Raw genomic sequence first — 15,208 nt, 5'->3', positions numbered from 1 at the left:
TATTTTACACAGCTTTTCCAGAAAGCTCTGAGATTGGAGTAGAATTGGAGTGGCTTTTTTTCTTGCAGGCAATGAGATATCCCAGAATCCCCAATGTCAAAGCTAGGAAGACAGTTGCTATGGACAGTCCTGCCATTGTCAACAGAGACATCTCATGGGTACCTGAGAAAGAGAAGTGGAGATTGAATATGGGCCCTTCTGCGTTTAGAGCATGTGCACTACCATAAAGGTAAAGGTAAAGGGACCCCTGACCATTAGGTCCAGTCGTGGCCGGCTCTGGGGTTGCAGCGCTCATCTCACTTTATTGGCCGAGGGAGCTGGCGTACAGCTGTAATGTGGCCAGCATGACTAAGCCGCTTCTAGCGAACCAGAGCAGCACATGGAAACGCTGTTTACCTTCCCACCAGAGTGGTACCTATTTATCTACTTGCACTTTGATGTGCTTTTGAATTGCTAGGTTGGCAGGAGCAGAGACCAAGCAACAAACCCCTGTCGCAGGGATTCGAACCACCGACCTTCTGATCAGCAAGCCCTAGGCTCTGTGGTTTAACCCACAGCGCCACCCACGTCCCTTTACAATCACCTACCATGGGCAAAAAGATTGCAGGGGGGTTGAATTAGATGACCCTAACTCTATGATTCTAGCTCTCTAAGTGTCAAGCAGAGGTCTTTTTTAGCCCTACCTAGAGACGCAAGAGTTTGAACAGCAGACTTTCTACATGCAAAAAATGCCACCCAAGAGTGCAGCCTTACCTTCTTCCATTGCCCCTATGGTTCTTTGGTCTTCAGGGAAATGCCCCAAACTCTTTGGGACACCCAGGACAACAGGTCCTATCACCACGTCAGCCTCTGCTCTTCCCACCGAAGAGTCACCTGCAAAAGCATGAAAGCCTAGAAACTTATTTTGATCAGGTTCGAGTTAAGCTCCTTTTAACACATTTCCTCCTATGGGACAATTATAGCCAATCTAGACACTGACGATGCAGAGGGGTTGGTGGCAGCAGGTGGTGGGGGGTACGACTGGATGAGCTCTAATGGGATTAAGTCCCAGGAGGAGGGTACTTGTTGGGTGAACATTAGGAGGAACATCTTGGATGGCAAGAGCAGTTGACTGGAACCAGTTGCCTTTTCGTCCTCTGAAAAATTGGAGCCAATAGGAAGCTTTTTTGACCCATGCCTAATTGCTATGCAGGAAGCAAGGCCTCATGTCCTGGAGTCACCACCCCTGTTCCATAAGTCACTCTGGACACAGAATTTACCATGCACAATAACAGGAGCATCTCTCTGGAAGCGTCCTCTCGTCTCTCTCCACCAGGGATCCATCCTTCCAGACCGGCCCCCAGGTGGCATACAGTTCCTCATCTCACAGCAGCTGCAGATGTCTGCAGCACCTTCAATGGGAGTCCAGCTGCAGCAGAAGGGGGATACAGGAATCACTCCTCCCATGCTGCTCTCAGCTTCTCAGACAGCCCCACCATCCACAGTTCTCAACTGCTTCCCTCACCTGTTCCTTGCTTTGTTGAAAGAGCAAGCCTTGTTCAGAGGACCAAGAGGATGATCAGCTGCTGTGACTTTCAAGTGGCAAGTAATGTACACCTGGAGAAAGTAAGGGGGGAGAAAGTGAGGGGGGAACCCCAAAGAAAGACCATTGGACTTTCCAGCATTGCAGCCTATTGAGCAACTCAGTGCTCTCCAAATGCCATTGGGCTCCAAGTCCCATCAGCTCCAGCCAGCATGACCAATGGCCAGGGATAATGAGAGTTCTAGTCCGTCCACATCTGGAGAACCACAGATTCCTCCACACTCATGCTCAAACAGCTCTGTCACAGTGGCTTCACCAAGTCACCAAGTTTATTTATATACAGTATTGAATTTATAGACCACCCTATTCCCAGAGGTCTCAGGGTAGTTCACAGAACAAAATCAAAATATAAAACCTCAAAATATATAATCAGAATAAAAACAACAGCCCAATAAAAGGCTAAAAACACAGCATGTAGCTATATCTGGAATCCACAGTGTACAACGCAGCCTCTCTAGCCATCAAAGAACAAGAGGCACAAAGAAGTTAGCCAGTAGTTTGCCCTTGGGAAGCACTGTGCAAGGGGCTTTTGCAGGCATTGACAGTCAGCTGACTGGCATTACCTGCAAAGCCCCTTTCATCCATGCCCTGCTTTTCCTGTAGGTAGGGATGGAGGAGAAATTCAATTCTATACACATTCAAAGCCAAATTTTCCAAATTTGCATGTCCCTAAATAATATGAGAACTGAAATGCAGCTAGCCTTCAAAATCTGCACTGATTTGAATGTTTGCAATGCAGTTCTCTTAGAAACATAGAACTGTAGAGCTGGAAGGAACCACAAGGGTCATCTAGTCCAACCCCCTGCAATGCAGGGATCTTTTGCCCAATGTGGGGCTCAAACCCACAACCCTGAGTTTAAGAGTCTCCTACTCTACCAACTGAGCTATCCCAGCTGATAATAATTACAAAATTGCACACATTAAGGAAAGTGGATTCTAAAAAAACCAAGATATTAATGAAAACAACATACAAAAAAGGGGGTGTCCTTGCAAGAATGTATACATTAGTCAAAACTGCATATAAAATGTATTTATTACAATCAATTCACACAAAAATGCTGGTGAACTTTCATGGGGATTTTTTTTAAAAATGCCAATTGCTGCAAAATGTGCCAGATCAGGAAGCTTGCTGTGTTCAGTAATGTCTCACCAAGCCTCCATTATCTCCTGCAAACTGGAAGGCATCAACTGTGAACTGGAGAGAATCTTGCCTGCGTCTTGGGGACACAAAGGCTGAACTGGAGTCATCTGATCTCCCATCAACCAGGCATCTAAGACAAAACACGTGGTTAGCAACATTTCCCCAGTAGTTGACAGCCAAATAAATGCAACCTAGAGATCCTGGCAAGAAAGGCATACTTACCCATTGAAGTCAATTATAGCATAACTGGGAGAAGAGTCTCTGTCTGGGCTCAGCGTGGCCACACAGTTGTCAATGAAGAGCTTCAGAACCACGTGGTTCTCAGTATTGACGTCAGCCTGGATGTACATGGCATCTCCCAGCTGATACCTGTTAATGGTTCTCTCCGCACTCCAGTCATCTAGAAGGTGAGCCTTATCTTAATACAGGGATGGGAGTGCCCTATGCAAGCACTTGAAACCTCACATCACTCAGAGATTGGGGTAGCCTACTGTACAAAAGTTAAGATTTATATTCATTGCTCCACACTTTTGCCTCTAGCCTCACCCATCACTGACATACAGCCCTTGAAGGCAATGCATCCCTTGGACTAAAAATAAGGTTCCCCATCCCGACTTACGAAGCAGACAGTATTTTCCCCAAGGCTGCCACCTACCGTTCATCAGACGCAATGAGAAGGCCAACCTTGCTTCTGCAGAAATGGTAGAGCTGAAAGGAATCCACGTTGGCCTGATGGACTTGCTGCTCACATTGTCTTTCCTGAAAGGGACAGTCTTCACTGATCAACCAGTTCTCCAAGGAACAGTCATTGGGAAGGTGCGATCAGAGAACAAAGAGCCACTCACCTTGGATAGTGACATTCAATAGGAACTTCAGCTGGGCTGGTCCTGATGATTTGAGAGTTACTTCCAGGATTAGGTCTATAGTAGAGGCTTATGCTATAGACAAGAGAGTCTGGAGTCATCTGGAAGGAGAAGAGCAGTGGCAAATATAGAGTCACTACAGGCTTCATCAACCTGGTGCTCTCCAGATGTTATGGACTCCAAATCCCATCATCTGCTCTAGCTGAGGCTGATGGGAGTTGGGAGCCCACCACATCTGGAGGGCACCAGGGTAGAGAAGGCTGCTCAAATTATTGTTGGTTCATATAAACAAATCATATTCCTAAAAAAAAAAATGCCATCTTAAAAATATGGACTTGACCCTTGGATCTCTCCCAACTCCCAATTCTATTATCATTCCATTGCTAGTCTCAATATATATTCCCTATTAAGTGTAGGGAGGCACAATCAGCCCAGAGGGATGCCCCCTCCACCATCTGTTATAATGTAGGAGGATAGTGAGGGACCATGCAGAGGTGGCACATTGACAAAGAACCCAGGACCACCAGACAAATTGCATGCACATCTGAAAAGCACAAGTTGTCTTATGTAGGCTGCAAAAAGTGGTACATGAATTTTATAGAATTTTATAGACAACCAAATTTCATCCTCACAACAATTCTGATGTAGTTATTTGTTTAGTTTGTCACCCAATGCAAAACATCTCCAGGTACAGTTTTTAAAAACCCACCAGGTTTAGTGATAGCAGCACACACAAGTAAAAATCCAGCACCACAGAAAATGGCAGATGGCTTGCCTAAGGTAATCAGTCAGCTTCTTGAGTGAGTGGGGATTTGAACTGAGGTCTTGCCAGTCCTAGCTGAACATACCAGCAGTCACTACCTAGGCTCAACCATCATTAAACCAGCAGCAAGCCATAGGAAGTGAAACTTTTGACTATTTTGGAGAAGAAACCTAATGTTTTATTTGCAGACCTCACATAATGATAACTACTCCTATCCCTTTCGTTTTGAGAAGTTTCTTTTGAATGGAGGATTCTATGATAAGGCTCTAAGATTAGTACAGTACACAAGTTCTGGTGCACAGAGTATTGCTGGTTCAGGATCCCAACCTGTCCATCACATTACTCTCAGATAGTTGCTCCTTTTCTCACCTTTAAAGGTAAAGGACCCCTGACAGTTAAGTCCAGTCGCAAATGACTCTGGGGTTGCGGCGCTCATCTCGCTTTACTGGCTGAGGGAGCCGGCGTTTGTCCTCAGACAGCTTCCGGATCATGTGGCCAGCATGACTAAGCCGCTTCTGGCAAACCAGAGCAGCGCACAGAAACGCCGTTTACCTTCCTGCCGGAGTGGTACCTATTTATCTATTTGCACTTTGACATGCTTTCGAACTGCTAGGTGGGAAGGAGTTGGGACCGAGCAACGGGAGCTCACCCCGTCATGGTGATTCGAACCACTGACCTTTCGATCAGCAAGCCCAAGGCTCAGTGGTTTAGACTACAGTGCCACCCGTGTCCAATATTAGGGTTCTCCCAAAGCCATCAATAACTCCCTCTCATGCACGGGCAGTATCTTTTTAACCACATAAACAAACATTAGCCACAGCCGGAACATCAGAAATATGAGGAGTCTTTCCACCCCCATTGTACTTCCTCACACATTAGGCTTTTCTTGTTACTTTACAACAACTAAAAGAAGCTCAAGGAACTCAAGAAGCAAGTGCATTTCATCAGTTCACCTTACCTGTAAGATGCTGCCACACTCATGGAGCCCAGCTTCAAAGACCACCAAATTTTCTGCATTGTCAAAGGAGGTGTATGGGCAACCAAGAGAGCCCAGGATCAGGTCCGAAGCTTGGATGAGCCTCCCCGTCCCAAACAGGTCCCTGTTCACAGTTACGACCACCTGAGCCTCCATGCAATGCACAGTCACGGGAGTCAGGAGGGATAAAGCCCTCAGCTGGGGAACGTCCACCCAAGACCAGGGTGAAGACCGAGACAAGACTGAGCCGGGAGGCTGTCCCACTGGAGGGACAGTCCTGGAAGGAGATCTCCAAATGAGATCATCCCCAGACAACTCCCAAGGGCCTGCGATGTCCACCACACCAATTACTATACACAAGAGCACACGGCTAACAGAAGCTAATAGCCCCATTCTGACTGCAAAATTAACCCACCACCCACTGTGCCCCAAAGAGGAGCAGGGCAGGAGAGGAAGGCTTTAAATGCTGCAGAGCCGGCCCCTTCACAGCTGCCTTACGTTCCAAGCAGCCTGGCCTCCCCTGCCAGCTGTAGAGCAGGAATAAGAGCAATGAGGCTCAGCTGGAGACAATGCAGCTTGACTCGCTGGGACTTTATCCTGTCTTTTTTTTTAAAAAAAAAAATCCTTATTGAAAGTGCAAAAAGCACATAATTATAATTATTTTTTATAAGATATTTATTAAGGTTTTTTTGAAATATTACAGTAAAAATGAAAAAGAAAAGAGAAAAATACAAAATAAAAACAGTTAAAAACACACATATTTTCAGTTACTTATTTTCCTTTAGCTTGTTTCCCGGACCTCCTCGTACCTCCCTTTTTTGTATTCCACTTCAATTTATTGGTTCAGCAAATCCTTACCATTAGATTTTAACCCATTTATAACCCTTTTTTTCATATTCTCTTAAAGCATTACAGCTAGAAACCGCTTAATTACTATCCAACCTCATTCTATCATTCATTAATTTTACAATATTTCTGTAAATAGTCTTTAAATTTCTTCCAATCTTCTTCCACCGACTCTTCCCCCTGGTCTCGGACAAAAAGCACATAATTATATGGGCACTAAACATAGTGAGATGTAAATAAAAGAGAGAAAAAGAGAGAGAGAAACAGAACCCGTGTAAAAGGGGAAATAAAGGGGGGAGGGGGAACCCAAAACTCTGTATTTTACAAGGTTGTTACTGTGGTACCTCGGGTTAAGAACTTAATTCATTCTGGAGGTCTGTTCTTAACCTGAAACTGTTCTTAACCTGAAGCACCACTTTAGCTAATGGGGCCTCCCGCTGCTGCCGCGCCACCAGAGCATGATTTCTGTTCTCATCCTGAAGCAAAGTTCTTAACCCGAGGTAATATTTCTGGGTTAGCGGAGTCTGTAACCTGAAGCATATGTAACCCAAGGAACCACTGTATTGTACTTCACCAGATCTTAACCTATTACAGTATTTGTAAGAATGGATTCCAAATATCAGTGAATTTGTCCATGGCAAGTCTGCGTTTATATGCAAGTTGTTCATATGCTGCAAGTTTGTATATAAGTCTTCAATCCAATTGTAGAAGGTACTTTATCCTGAAAACACTTAGCCCATGGGTAGGCAAACTAAGGCCCGGGGGCCGGATCCGGCCCAATCACCTTCTCAGTCCAGCCCACGGACAGTCTGGGAATCAGCATGTTTTTACATCAGTAGAATGTGTGCTTTTATTTAAAATGCGTCTCTGGGTTATTGGTGGGGCATAGGAATTCGTTCATTTATTTTTTTTCAAAATATCGTCTGGCCCTCCACAAGGTCTGAGGGACAGTGGACCGGCCCCCTGCTGAAAAAGTTTGCTGACCCCTGACTTAGCCTAAGGGCGCTTCCAGGTGCTTTTACTCTTAACTGCCACACATTTGTACATACCGGTAGCTCTGAATAGACTCTCCAAAAGGTGTGGACCCTGATCACACAGGCACAGAGCAGGTGGAGTTCAGGGGGTTGGACTAGCTGACCCTTGGAGCCCCTTCGACTCTACAATTTATGATATAATGATTCATAATGCATAGTTGAACTATACAGTGGTACCTCAGGTTACATACGCTTCAGGTTACAGACTCCGCTAACCCAGAAATAGTACCTCAGGTTAAGAACTTTGCTTCAGGATGAGAACAGAAATCGTGCTCCGGTGGCACGGTGGCAGCGGGAGGCCCCATTAGCTAAAGTGGTGCTTCAGGTTAAGAACAGTTTCAGGTTAAGAATGGCCCTCCGAAACTAATTAAGTACTTAACCCGAGGTACCACTGTATTGTGTATTTCACACCCAATAATAATCTACCTGTGTTCTCCATGTTGCTGCATGGAATAACGCATGAACAAGAGCTTTTGATTTAGTAAGTAAAACTCTTAAAACTTACTCAACAGTGTGTGGCCTGTGCTTTGCTAGAGGGGTAGAGAGTGGGGGGAAGACCTATAAAGCAGACTAAACAGGATCTGCAAAAGTGTTTAACAACTTGTATTCCACACTATGCTGCTGGTTAACTCTAATAGTGTTTTTAACTTTGCTGGGAGCTCTCTCCCACCAAAGAGTGTGCAGTGCCCTGTGTTTTGAATCTAGATGCTTAGCTGATTCTTTTGTTAATTGCCCACACACGGCTCGGATCTATTTTCCACTCCCACAGTTTGAACTTTCATTATGCAGTCCACTGTGCTTGTATTGACTTTTATTGGACTGCGACTGCCATAAATTGCTGTTCATTCAACTGTTTTCACACCAAGCAAATCATTGCTAGAAGCAGAATCAACGTGGTGCTTTAGAGAAGTACATTTCATCTTACTATGAAGGTTTATATTAGAAACCCTTTGATATTAGAAATCCTTTCATCAACAAAATGCATGCATTTACTATAATTTTTCTAATAATAATTTTATTATTTATATCCTGCCTATCTGGCTGGGTTTCCCCAGCCACCCTGGGTGCCTTACAGCAGATGAAAAATGGTGAAACATTCAACGTTTCCCAAAACAGGGGTGCCTTCAGATGTCTTCTAAAAGTCAGATGGTTGTTTATTTCCTTGACATCTGATGGGAGGGCATTCCACAGGGTGGGCGCCACTACCAAGAAGGCCCTCTGCCCCCATTATAATGCCCCACCACCACCAACACACTTACATGCCCCTTAAAGGGAAACCATGTACAGTACAGAACCTCATTTATGTTACCACTCATCTGACAAGATCACATCAAAGGAAGCATGGATGGTGTGGCAGCACACAGCGTCAGGTGACCCCTCCCACATAAGATGATCCTGCCTGATTTGGCCAGTGACCCAACAACTCCAGCTTCCTGTTCTCACAGTGGCTGACCTGTGAGACCTGTATCTACCTGTGGAAACTGATATTCAGGGGCAAAACACTTCTGACAGTGGAGGTAAGACATCATCATCATAATTATAATAATAATAATTTTTATTTATACCCTGCCCTCCCCAGCCAAGGCCGGGCTCAGGGTGGCTAACAAGCAATAATAAAAACAAGTTGAATGAATACAACTTAAAAACAAAATTAAAATACAACATTAATATATATATATATATATATATATATATATATATATATATATATAATGTAGCCTTATTACAGGAGGAGAAAGGAAAAGAAAAACTCCACCGGGAGCCACTGGGTGAATATGCTCCCATGCCAGAGACCCGTGAGGAACCTCGCTGCAGCATTCCGCAACCGCTGGAGTTTCTGGGACAGCCCCACGTGGGGCAGCCCCACGTCTTCCACGAATTTGCCTTTTTATGATTCTCAGTTTTATACATTTTAATAATTTTACAATCATTTTAACATTTCACAACTCGACTTCCCCCCCCCTTTTTTGCAGTTCCTTAAATTTATTTTTAATATTTTCTGCATATCCAAATTAACTTCATTTGCTAATTTATTTACAATAATCCTGCCAAAAATCTTATCTGTTAACAGATTGTAAATATTCCATAAACATTTTCATTCTTTTATTAGAAGTTTATCTTGATTTCTTATTTTCCCAGTAAGTTTTGCCATTTCTGCGTATCCCATAAGTTTTTGTATCCATTCTTCTTTCGCTGGGACTTCTACTTCTTTCCATTTTTGGGCAAGTAACATTCTTGCCGCTGTAGTTGCATACATGAATAGATTTCTATACAGTTTGGGTAGTTCTGTCCCTATAATTCCCAAAAGGAATTCCATGAATTTGCTTAATCCTCTTTTAAAGCTGACCACCACCACAATTTGTAATATGCAGAAAATACAAAAGACAAATTTAAGGAATCGCAGAAAGAGGGCAAAGGAAGTCGAGTTTTGAAATGTTAAAACGATTATAAAAAATTTAAATGTATAAAACTGAAAATCATAAAATAATTGTGGGGGGGGTTGACCACCACTACCTTCTGTGGGGGACGCGGGTGGCGCTGTGGGTTAAACCACAGAGCCTAGGACTTGCTGATCCGAAGGTTGGCAGTTCGAATCCCTGCAACGGAGTGAGCTCCCATTGCTCGGTCCCTGCTCCTGCCAACCTAGCAGTTCGAAAGCACGTCAAAGTGCAAGTAGATAAATAGGTACCGCTCCGGCGGGAAGGTAAACGGCATTTCCATGCGCTGCTCTGGTTCGCCAGAAGCGGCTTTCTCATGCTGGCCACATGACCTGGAAGCTGTACGCTGGCTCCCTCGGCCAATAAAGCGAGATGAGAGCCGCAACCCCAGAGTCGGCCACGACTGGACCTAATGGTCAGGGGTCCCTTTACCTTTACTTTCTGTGGGAGCAGGTTCCACAGTTAAACTAGAACTCAAGAACTTCCTTCTGTTGTGACTCCTCCAACATGCAGCTTCACTGGATGTCTAAAAATGCTAGTGTTATATGAGGGAAGATAACCTTTCCCTCTCCACTTTCTCCATGCCATGCATAGTTTTATGGAGATCTGTCATGTCAGAAGGGGTGTGGTGGCCTTAGACTAGCAGCGGTTCTCAACTTGCGGGTCCCCAGATTTTGTTGGACTACAACTCCCATCATCTCTGAGCCTTGCTAGCTAGGGGTGATGGGAGTTGTGGTTCAACAACATCTGGAGACCCACAGGTTGAGAAAGGCTGCCTTAGAGGCAAAGAAGCAAACTTGTGAATGGTGATGCCATGGACTGGTTAGATGCAGACCTGGTGAGAGGTACCAGGTGGGAAACTCCAAAGGGTGGAAGGCTCAGAGCCCAGAGAGTGATGGTGGGACAACGATGAGTGCTCACAGGGAGAAGACTGGGAAGAGGAGGTGTTGGAAGCTGAGAAGGTAACAGGGCTTAGTGAGCTGAGGGAATCTGTAGCAGAGAGAAGTCTAGAATCTGAGGCAGAAGTTGAAGTAGGAGAGGAGAGAGGGCAAGAGGCTGAGATGAGTCAGGCTGGTGAAGAAGCACAAGCTCCCCTCCTCACTTGTCTCTCAAACCCAGAAGAGGCATGAAAAGGGCAGAGAAGAGATGGGTGACATGCAGGCGCAATCTCCAATTGCTTGGGTGGGGGGGACCTGGACAGGAGGGGGCTTAGGCATCTGTGGGAAGCAGAAACCTTCAGCCTCAGAAACTGCTTCATTGGGGCACTGGGGTCTAAACCAATGAGCCTCTTGGGCTTGCCGATCAGAAAGTTGGTGGTTCGAATCCCTGTGACAGGGTGAACTCCCGTTGCTCTTTCCTAGCTCCTGCCAACCTAGCAGTTCAAAAGCACGCCAGTGCAAGTAAATAAAGAGGTACTGCTGTGGCGGGAAGGTAAATGGCATTTCCGCACACTCTGGTTTCCATCACGGTGTCCCGTTGTGCCAGAGGCGGTTAAGCCATGCTGGCCACATGACCCAGAAAGCTGCCTGTGGACAAATGCCAGCTCCCTTGGCCTGAAGCGAGATGAGCGCCACAACCCTATACAGTGGAACCTCAGGTTGCAAACATGATTCGTGCAGGAGGCACATTCGCAACCCTCAGCATTCGCAACCCACAGCACCGTGTCTGCGCACACGCGGGTCACGATTTGGTGCTCTGCGCATGAGCTACCACCGAAACCCGGAAGTACCGGTAACCCATTCTGGTATTTCTAGGTTCGGCGCAGTGCGCAACCCAAAATCGCACAACCTGAAGCATCTGTAACCCGAGGTACCACTGTAGTTGCCTTTCACTGGACTTAACCGTCCAGGGGTCCTTTACCTTTTTTTACCTTTCATCAGGGCAAGAGCTACTGGAGAGGAGTTGCTGTGCGCATTAGGCCTGACACTCCTATATCCATCGTGTTTTAGATAATAAAGGGTTAACTCCAACTCGCAAGCTGTGATTTATTGCTGGCTGATGCAAGTGAAAACTAGAGCAGGGTTGCGAAACCTGTGGCCTCCAGTTGGTACAGTCTCCCATTTCAGTCTCAGCAAGGGCAGCCAATGGTCAGGGATCCCAGGAGTTACACATTATGTGTTCTCTTGTTTTATTCTCGTTTTAAAGGCTTTCAGAAGAATCTTAAGTAACCTGCTTATTTTTGCTATTTCCTAAAGAAAAGCTATGGTGTAGTCAGCATGGTGCCTTCTCATGGAGCTTCTACCAATAGGGGGGGAAATATTATGAACATAGGAAGCTGCTTTAACCCCACAGCACTGCTGCATCTAGTTCAGCAGTGTTTCGTATCCACACTAGCAGCAACACTCCAGCATTTTGAGCAGGATTCTCTCCCAAAATACCCCACAAAGACTTTTCCAAGACAGGCTTCAAAAAAAAGCTGTTACAGTTTATTCAGAACTATATTTTAATACATAACATCATTCTTTGGAAATAATGGCAATGAGCCCGAGGGGAGAGGGGAGGAAGTATATTGTGTTTACTAACCAGGTTCAACTTAATTACTTTAAAAGAAAGGCACTTCTGCCAAGTGATTTGGAGGGGGAAACCATTTGCCAGGGATAAAAGCCAAAATGAGGTAAAAACTGATGCTCCCTTGGAAAGGCAATGTGAGCAAAAGATACTGTGTTTCCTCAGGAGGGACCTTTTAAACCAGAGGCAGGGAACCTGTGGCCCTCCAGATATGGATAGACTACATCTCCCATCATCCCCAACCATTGGCAATGCTGGCTCAGGCTGATGGGAGTTGGAGTCCAACCCCACTCGCAGTTTAAACGAGACATTCAAAAAATACAGACATAAGACACCTCCGTTAGCAAACGTGTGAAGCCAGGGATAGACATCTTCCTCAAAGCTACTGAAAGAACCAGATTCCTGCAGTAGCAAAACTGAAGCTAAAGATCTCACCTGGAAATTAGTGCACCTACAAATAAAATCTTTTGGATCCCAAGCTGGGCTGCTTGAAATGCATGTTATAACAAGTTGACTCTTTGGGATCACTGGCAGTCTGTATGAGTTTCACCCTTGTGACATCCTAGCTAGAAAATTGAACTAAAAGCGCCTCTCAAATTCCTCATGCTATAGAAACCACCTGGGTTCTGCACAAATTTGGAGGAATAGCAGCAAAGAGGCACATACTCTCAAAAGAGAGGTGTGTTCAGAGCTTCCAAGTCTGCAGGTTGTTCAAGAGAGACTGTTACCATCAGATATACCCAGGGCTCTATCTGCCCCCCACCCCAAATCTGCCTACCCCCACCCCAACACACCTTGAGTTCTTATCTCACCAAGATCTGGTCAGGAACAGTAAACATCCAATCAGGAAAAACTAACAAAAAACTAGCTTCTATGCCCTAAACATACAAAGTAATAAGAAATGTTTCAAAGACATACATAAAAGATCAGCTTAGTCATAAAAAAAATACGAGACTTCTTTGCTGGTTCGGGAGGAAAGATCTTTACAATGAAGGCCTCAAGCACGGGCACAAGGGAGAGGTATAATAAACCTTTTGACCTGTGTGCTTAAGTTCTGGGGCCACCCTTCCTCAAAGCTACAGAACACAACCAGCTACTGCCTTGCACTCTCGTTCTGGACCATTTGCCTTTCCTGGCGTTAAAACCTCACTTCTAGTTTTAAAGAGATGCCCAGTAAATCAAATGTGGAATTTACAAAGGGAAGCCATTACACACTCCCCTCTTTTTTAAAAAAGTTTCGTTGCTTCCACATCCCCCTTCCCAATTCTATTCAAGACACTATGCAGAAATTTTGCATTGAGATCAGTATTTGCATTTCTTCTTATGACCAGTCACCGGTCGACACCTTCCTGCATCCTCCACCGCTCTGGCTCAGACACCGTTTGGTATCACATCAGCAGACAAAAAGGCCCAACTCAGATGGTATGAAAACATCCCATCTTCATCCCAAGCCTTTGATTCTTCGAGTCAAGTGATTTTGTAGAAGACTAAGAGCATCTGGCACCATCCTGTGGGCAAAAGGCAAAACAGATCGCTGTCAACTCCAGAAGCCCGTGAACTGGGAGACTTTCTTTCTTTTTTTTATAAGATATTTACTAAGCTTTTTTAAAGTATTACAATAAAAATGAAAAAAATAACAAAAATACAAAATAAAAATAATTAAAAACACACAGATTTTCCATTACTTATTTTCCTTTAGCTTGTTTCCCGGACCTCCTCATACCTCCCTTTTTTGTATTCCAATTCAATTTGTTGGTTCAGCAAATCCTTACCCTCTTTATTTATCCTAATCTTTAGTCTTGAAATAGTAACGTTAAATTTTTACCTATTAACAACCCATTTTTCATAATCCCTTAAAGCATTACAGCTGGAAACCACTTAATTTCTATCCAACATCATTCTAACATTCATTAATTTTACAATAATTCTGTAGATAGTCTTTGAATTTCTTCCAATCTTCTTCCACCGATTCTTCTCCCTGGTCTCGGATTCTGCCAGTCATTTCTGCCAGTTCCATATAGTCCATCAGCTTCATCTGCCATTCTTCCAGAGTGGGTAGATCTTGTGTCTTCCAATACTTTGCAATGAGTATTCTTGCTGCTGTTGTGGCATACATAAAAAAGGTTCTATCCTTCTTTGGCACCAATTGGCCGACTATGCCCAGGAGAAAGGCCTCTGGTTTCTTCAAGAAGGTATATTTAAATACCTTTTTCAATTCATTATATATCATTTCCCAGAAAGCCCTAATCCTTGGGCACGTCCACCAAAGGTGAAAGAATGTACCTTCAGTTTCTTTACATTTCCAACATTTGTTATCGGGCAAGTGATAAATTTTTGCAAGCTTGACTGGGGTCATGTACCACCTGTATATCATTTTCATAATATTCTCTCTTAAAGCATTACATGCCGTAAACTTCATACCTGTGGTCCACAACTGTTCCCAGTCAGCAAACATAATGTTATGTCCAAAATCTTGTGCCCATTTAATCATAGCAGATTTCACCGTTTCATCCTGAGTATTCCATTTCAACAGCAAGTTATACATCTTTGACAAAATCTTAGTTTTGGGTTCTAACAGTTCTGTTTCTAATTTTGATTTTTCCACCTGGAAGCCAATTTTCTTGTCCAAATTATATGCCTCCATTATCTGATAATAATGAAGCCAATCTTGCACTTTATTTTTTAGTTTCTCAAAACTCTGCAGTTTCAGTCTATCTCCATCTTGTTCCAAAATTTCCCAATATTTCGGCCAATTGGCCTCCATATTGAGCCTTTTCAGAGCTTTCGCTTCCATCGGGTTTTGTTTTCCAATAAATCCTTGTATCTTATCCAAACATTAAACAATGCTTTCCTGACAATATGGTTTTTAAATGCTTTATGCACTTTGACCTTGTCATACCACAGATATGCATGCCATCCAAATACATTGTTAAAACCTTCTAGGTCCAAAATGTCTGTGTTTTCAAGAAGTAGCCATTCTTTCAACCAGCAAAAAGCTGCTGATTCATAGTAAAGTTTAAAGTCTGGCAGGGCAAATCCACCCCTTTCCTTTGCATC

The 15,208-nt window shown here is 44.2% G+C and overlaps 1 protein-coding gene across 1 annotated transcript; it reads right to left on the bottom strand.

Annotated features, from left to right (window-relative positions):
* On the bottom strand, positions 1–5,829 carry LOC308462624 (zona pellucida sperm-binding protein 3-like). Its single transcript, XM_080980448.1, has 9 exons — positions 5,308–5,829; positions 3,569–3,687; positions 3,379–3,482; positions 2,946–3,123; positions 2,733–2,853; positions 1,505–1,596; positions 1,260–1,408; positions 754–873; positions 1–162 (listed from the first exon to the last, which is right to left on the bottom strand). The coding sequence occupies exons 1-9, from the start codon at positions 5,716–5,718 to the stop codon at positions 5–7; spliced, it is 1,452 nt and encodes a 483-aa protein (XP_080836574.1). The 5' UTR covers positions 5,719–5,829; the 3' UTR covers positions 1–4.
* Between the last annotated feature and the right edge of the window lie 9,379 nt (positions 5,830–15,208).

The sequence above is a fragment of the Podarcis pityusensis genome (genome assembly GCF_964106645.2).
Source record: "Podarcis pityusensis genome assembly, chromosome: 14".
NCBI classification, from domain to species: Eukaryota; Metazoa; Chordata; class Lepidosauria; order Squamata; family Lacertidae; genus Podarcis; species Podarcis pityusensis.
Note: the sequence above shows the minus strand (reverse complement) of the source record. Positions and strands in the feature narration are given on the sequence as shown.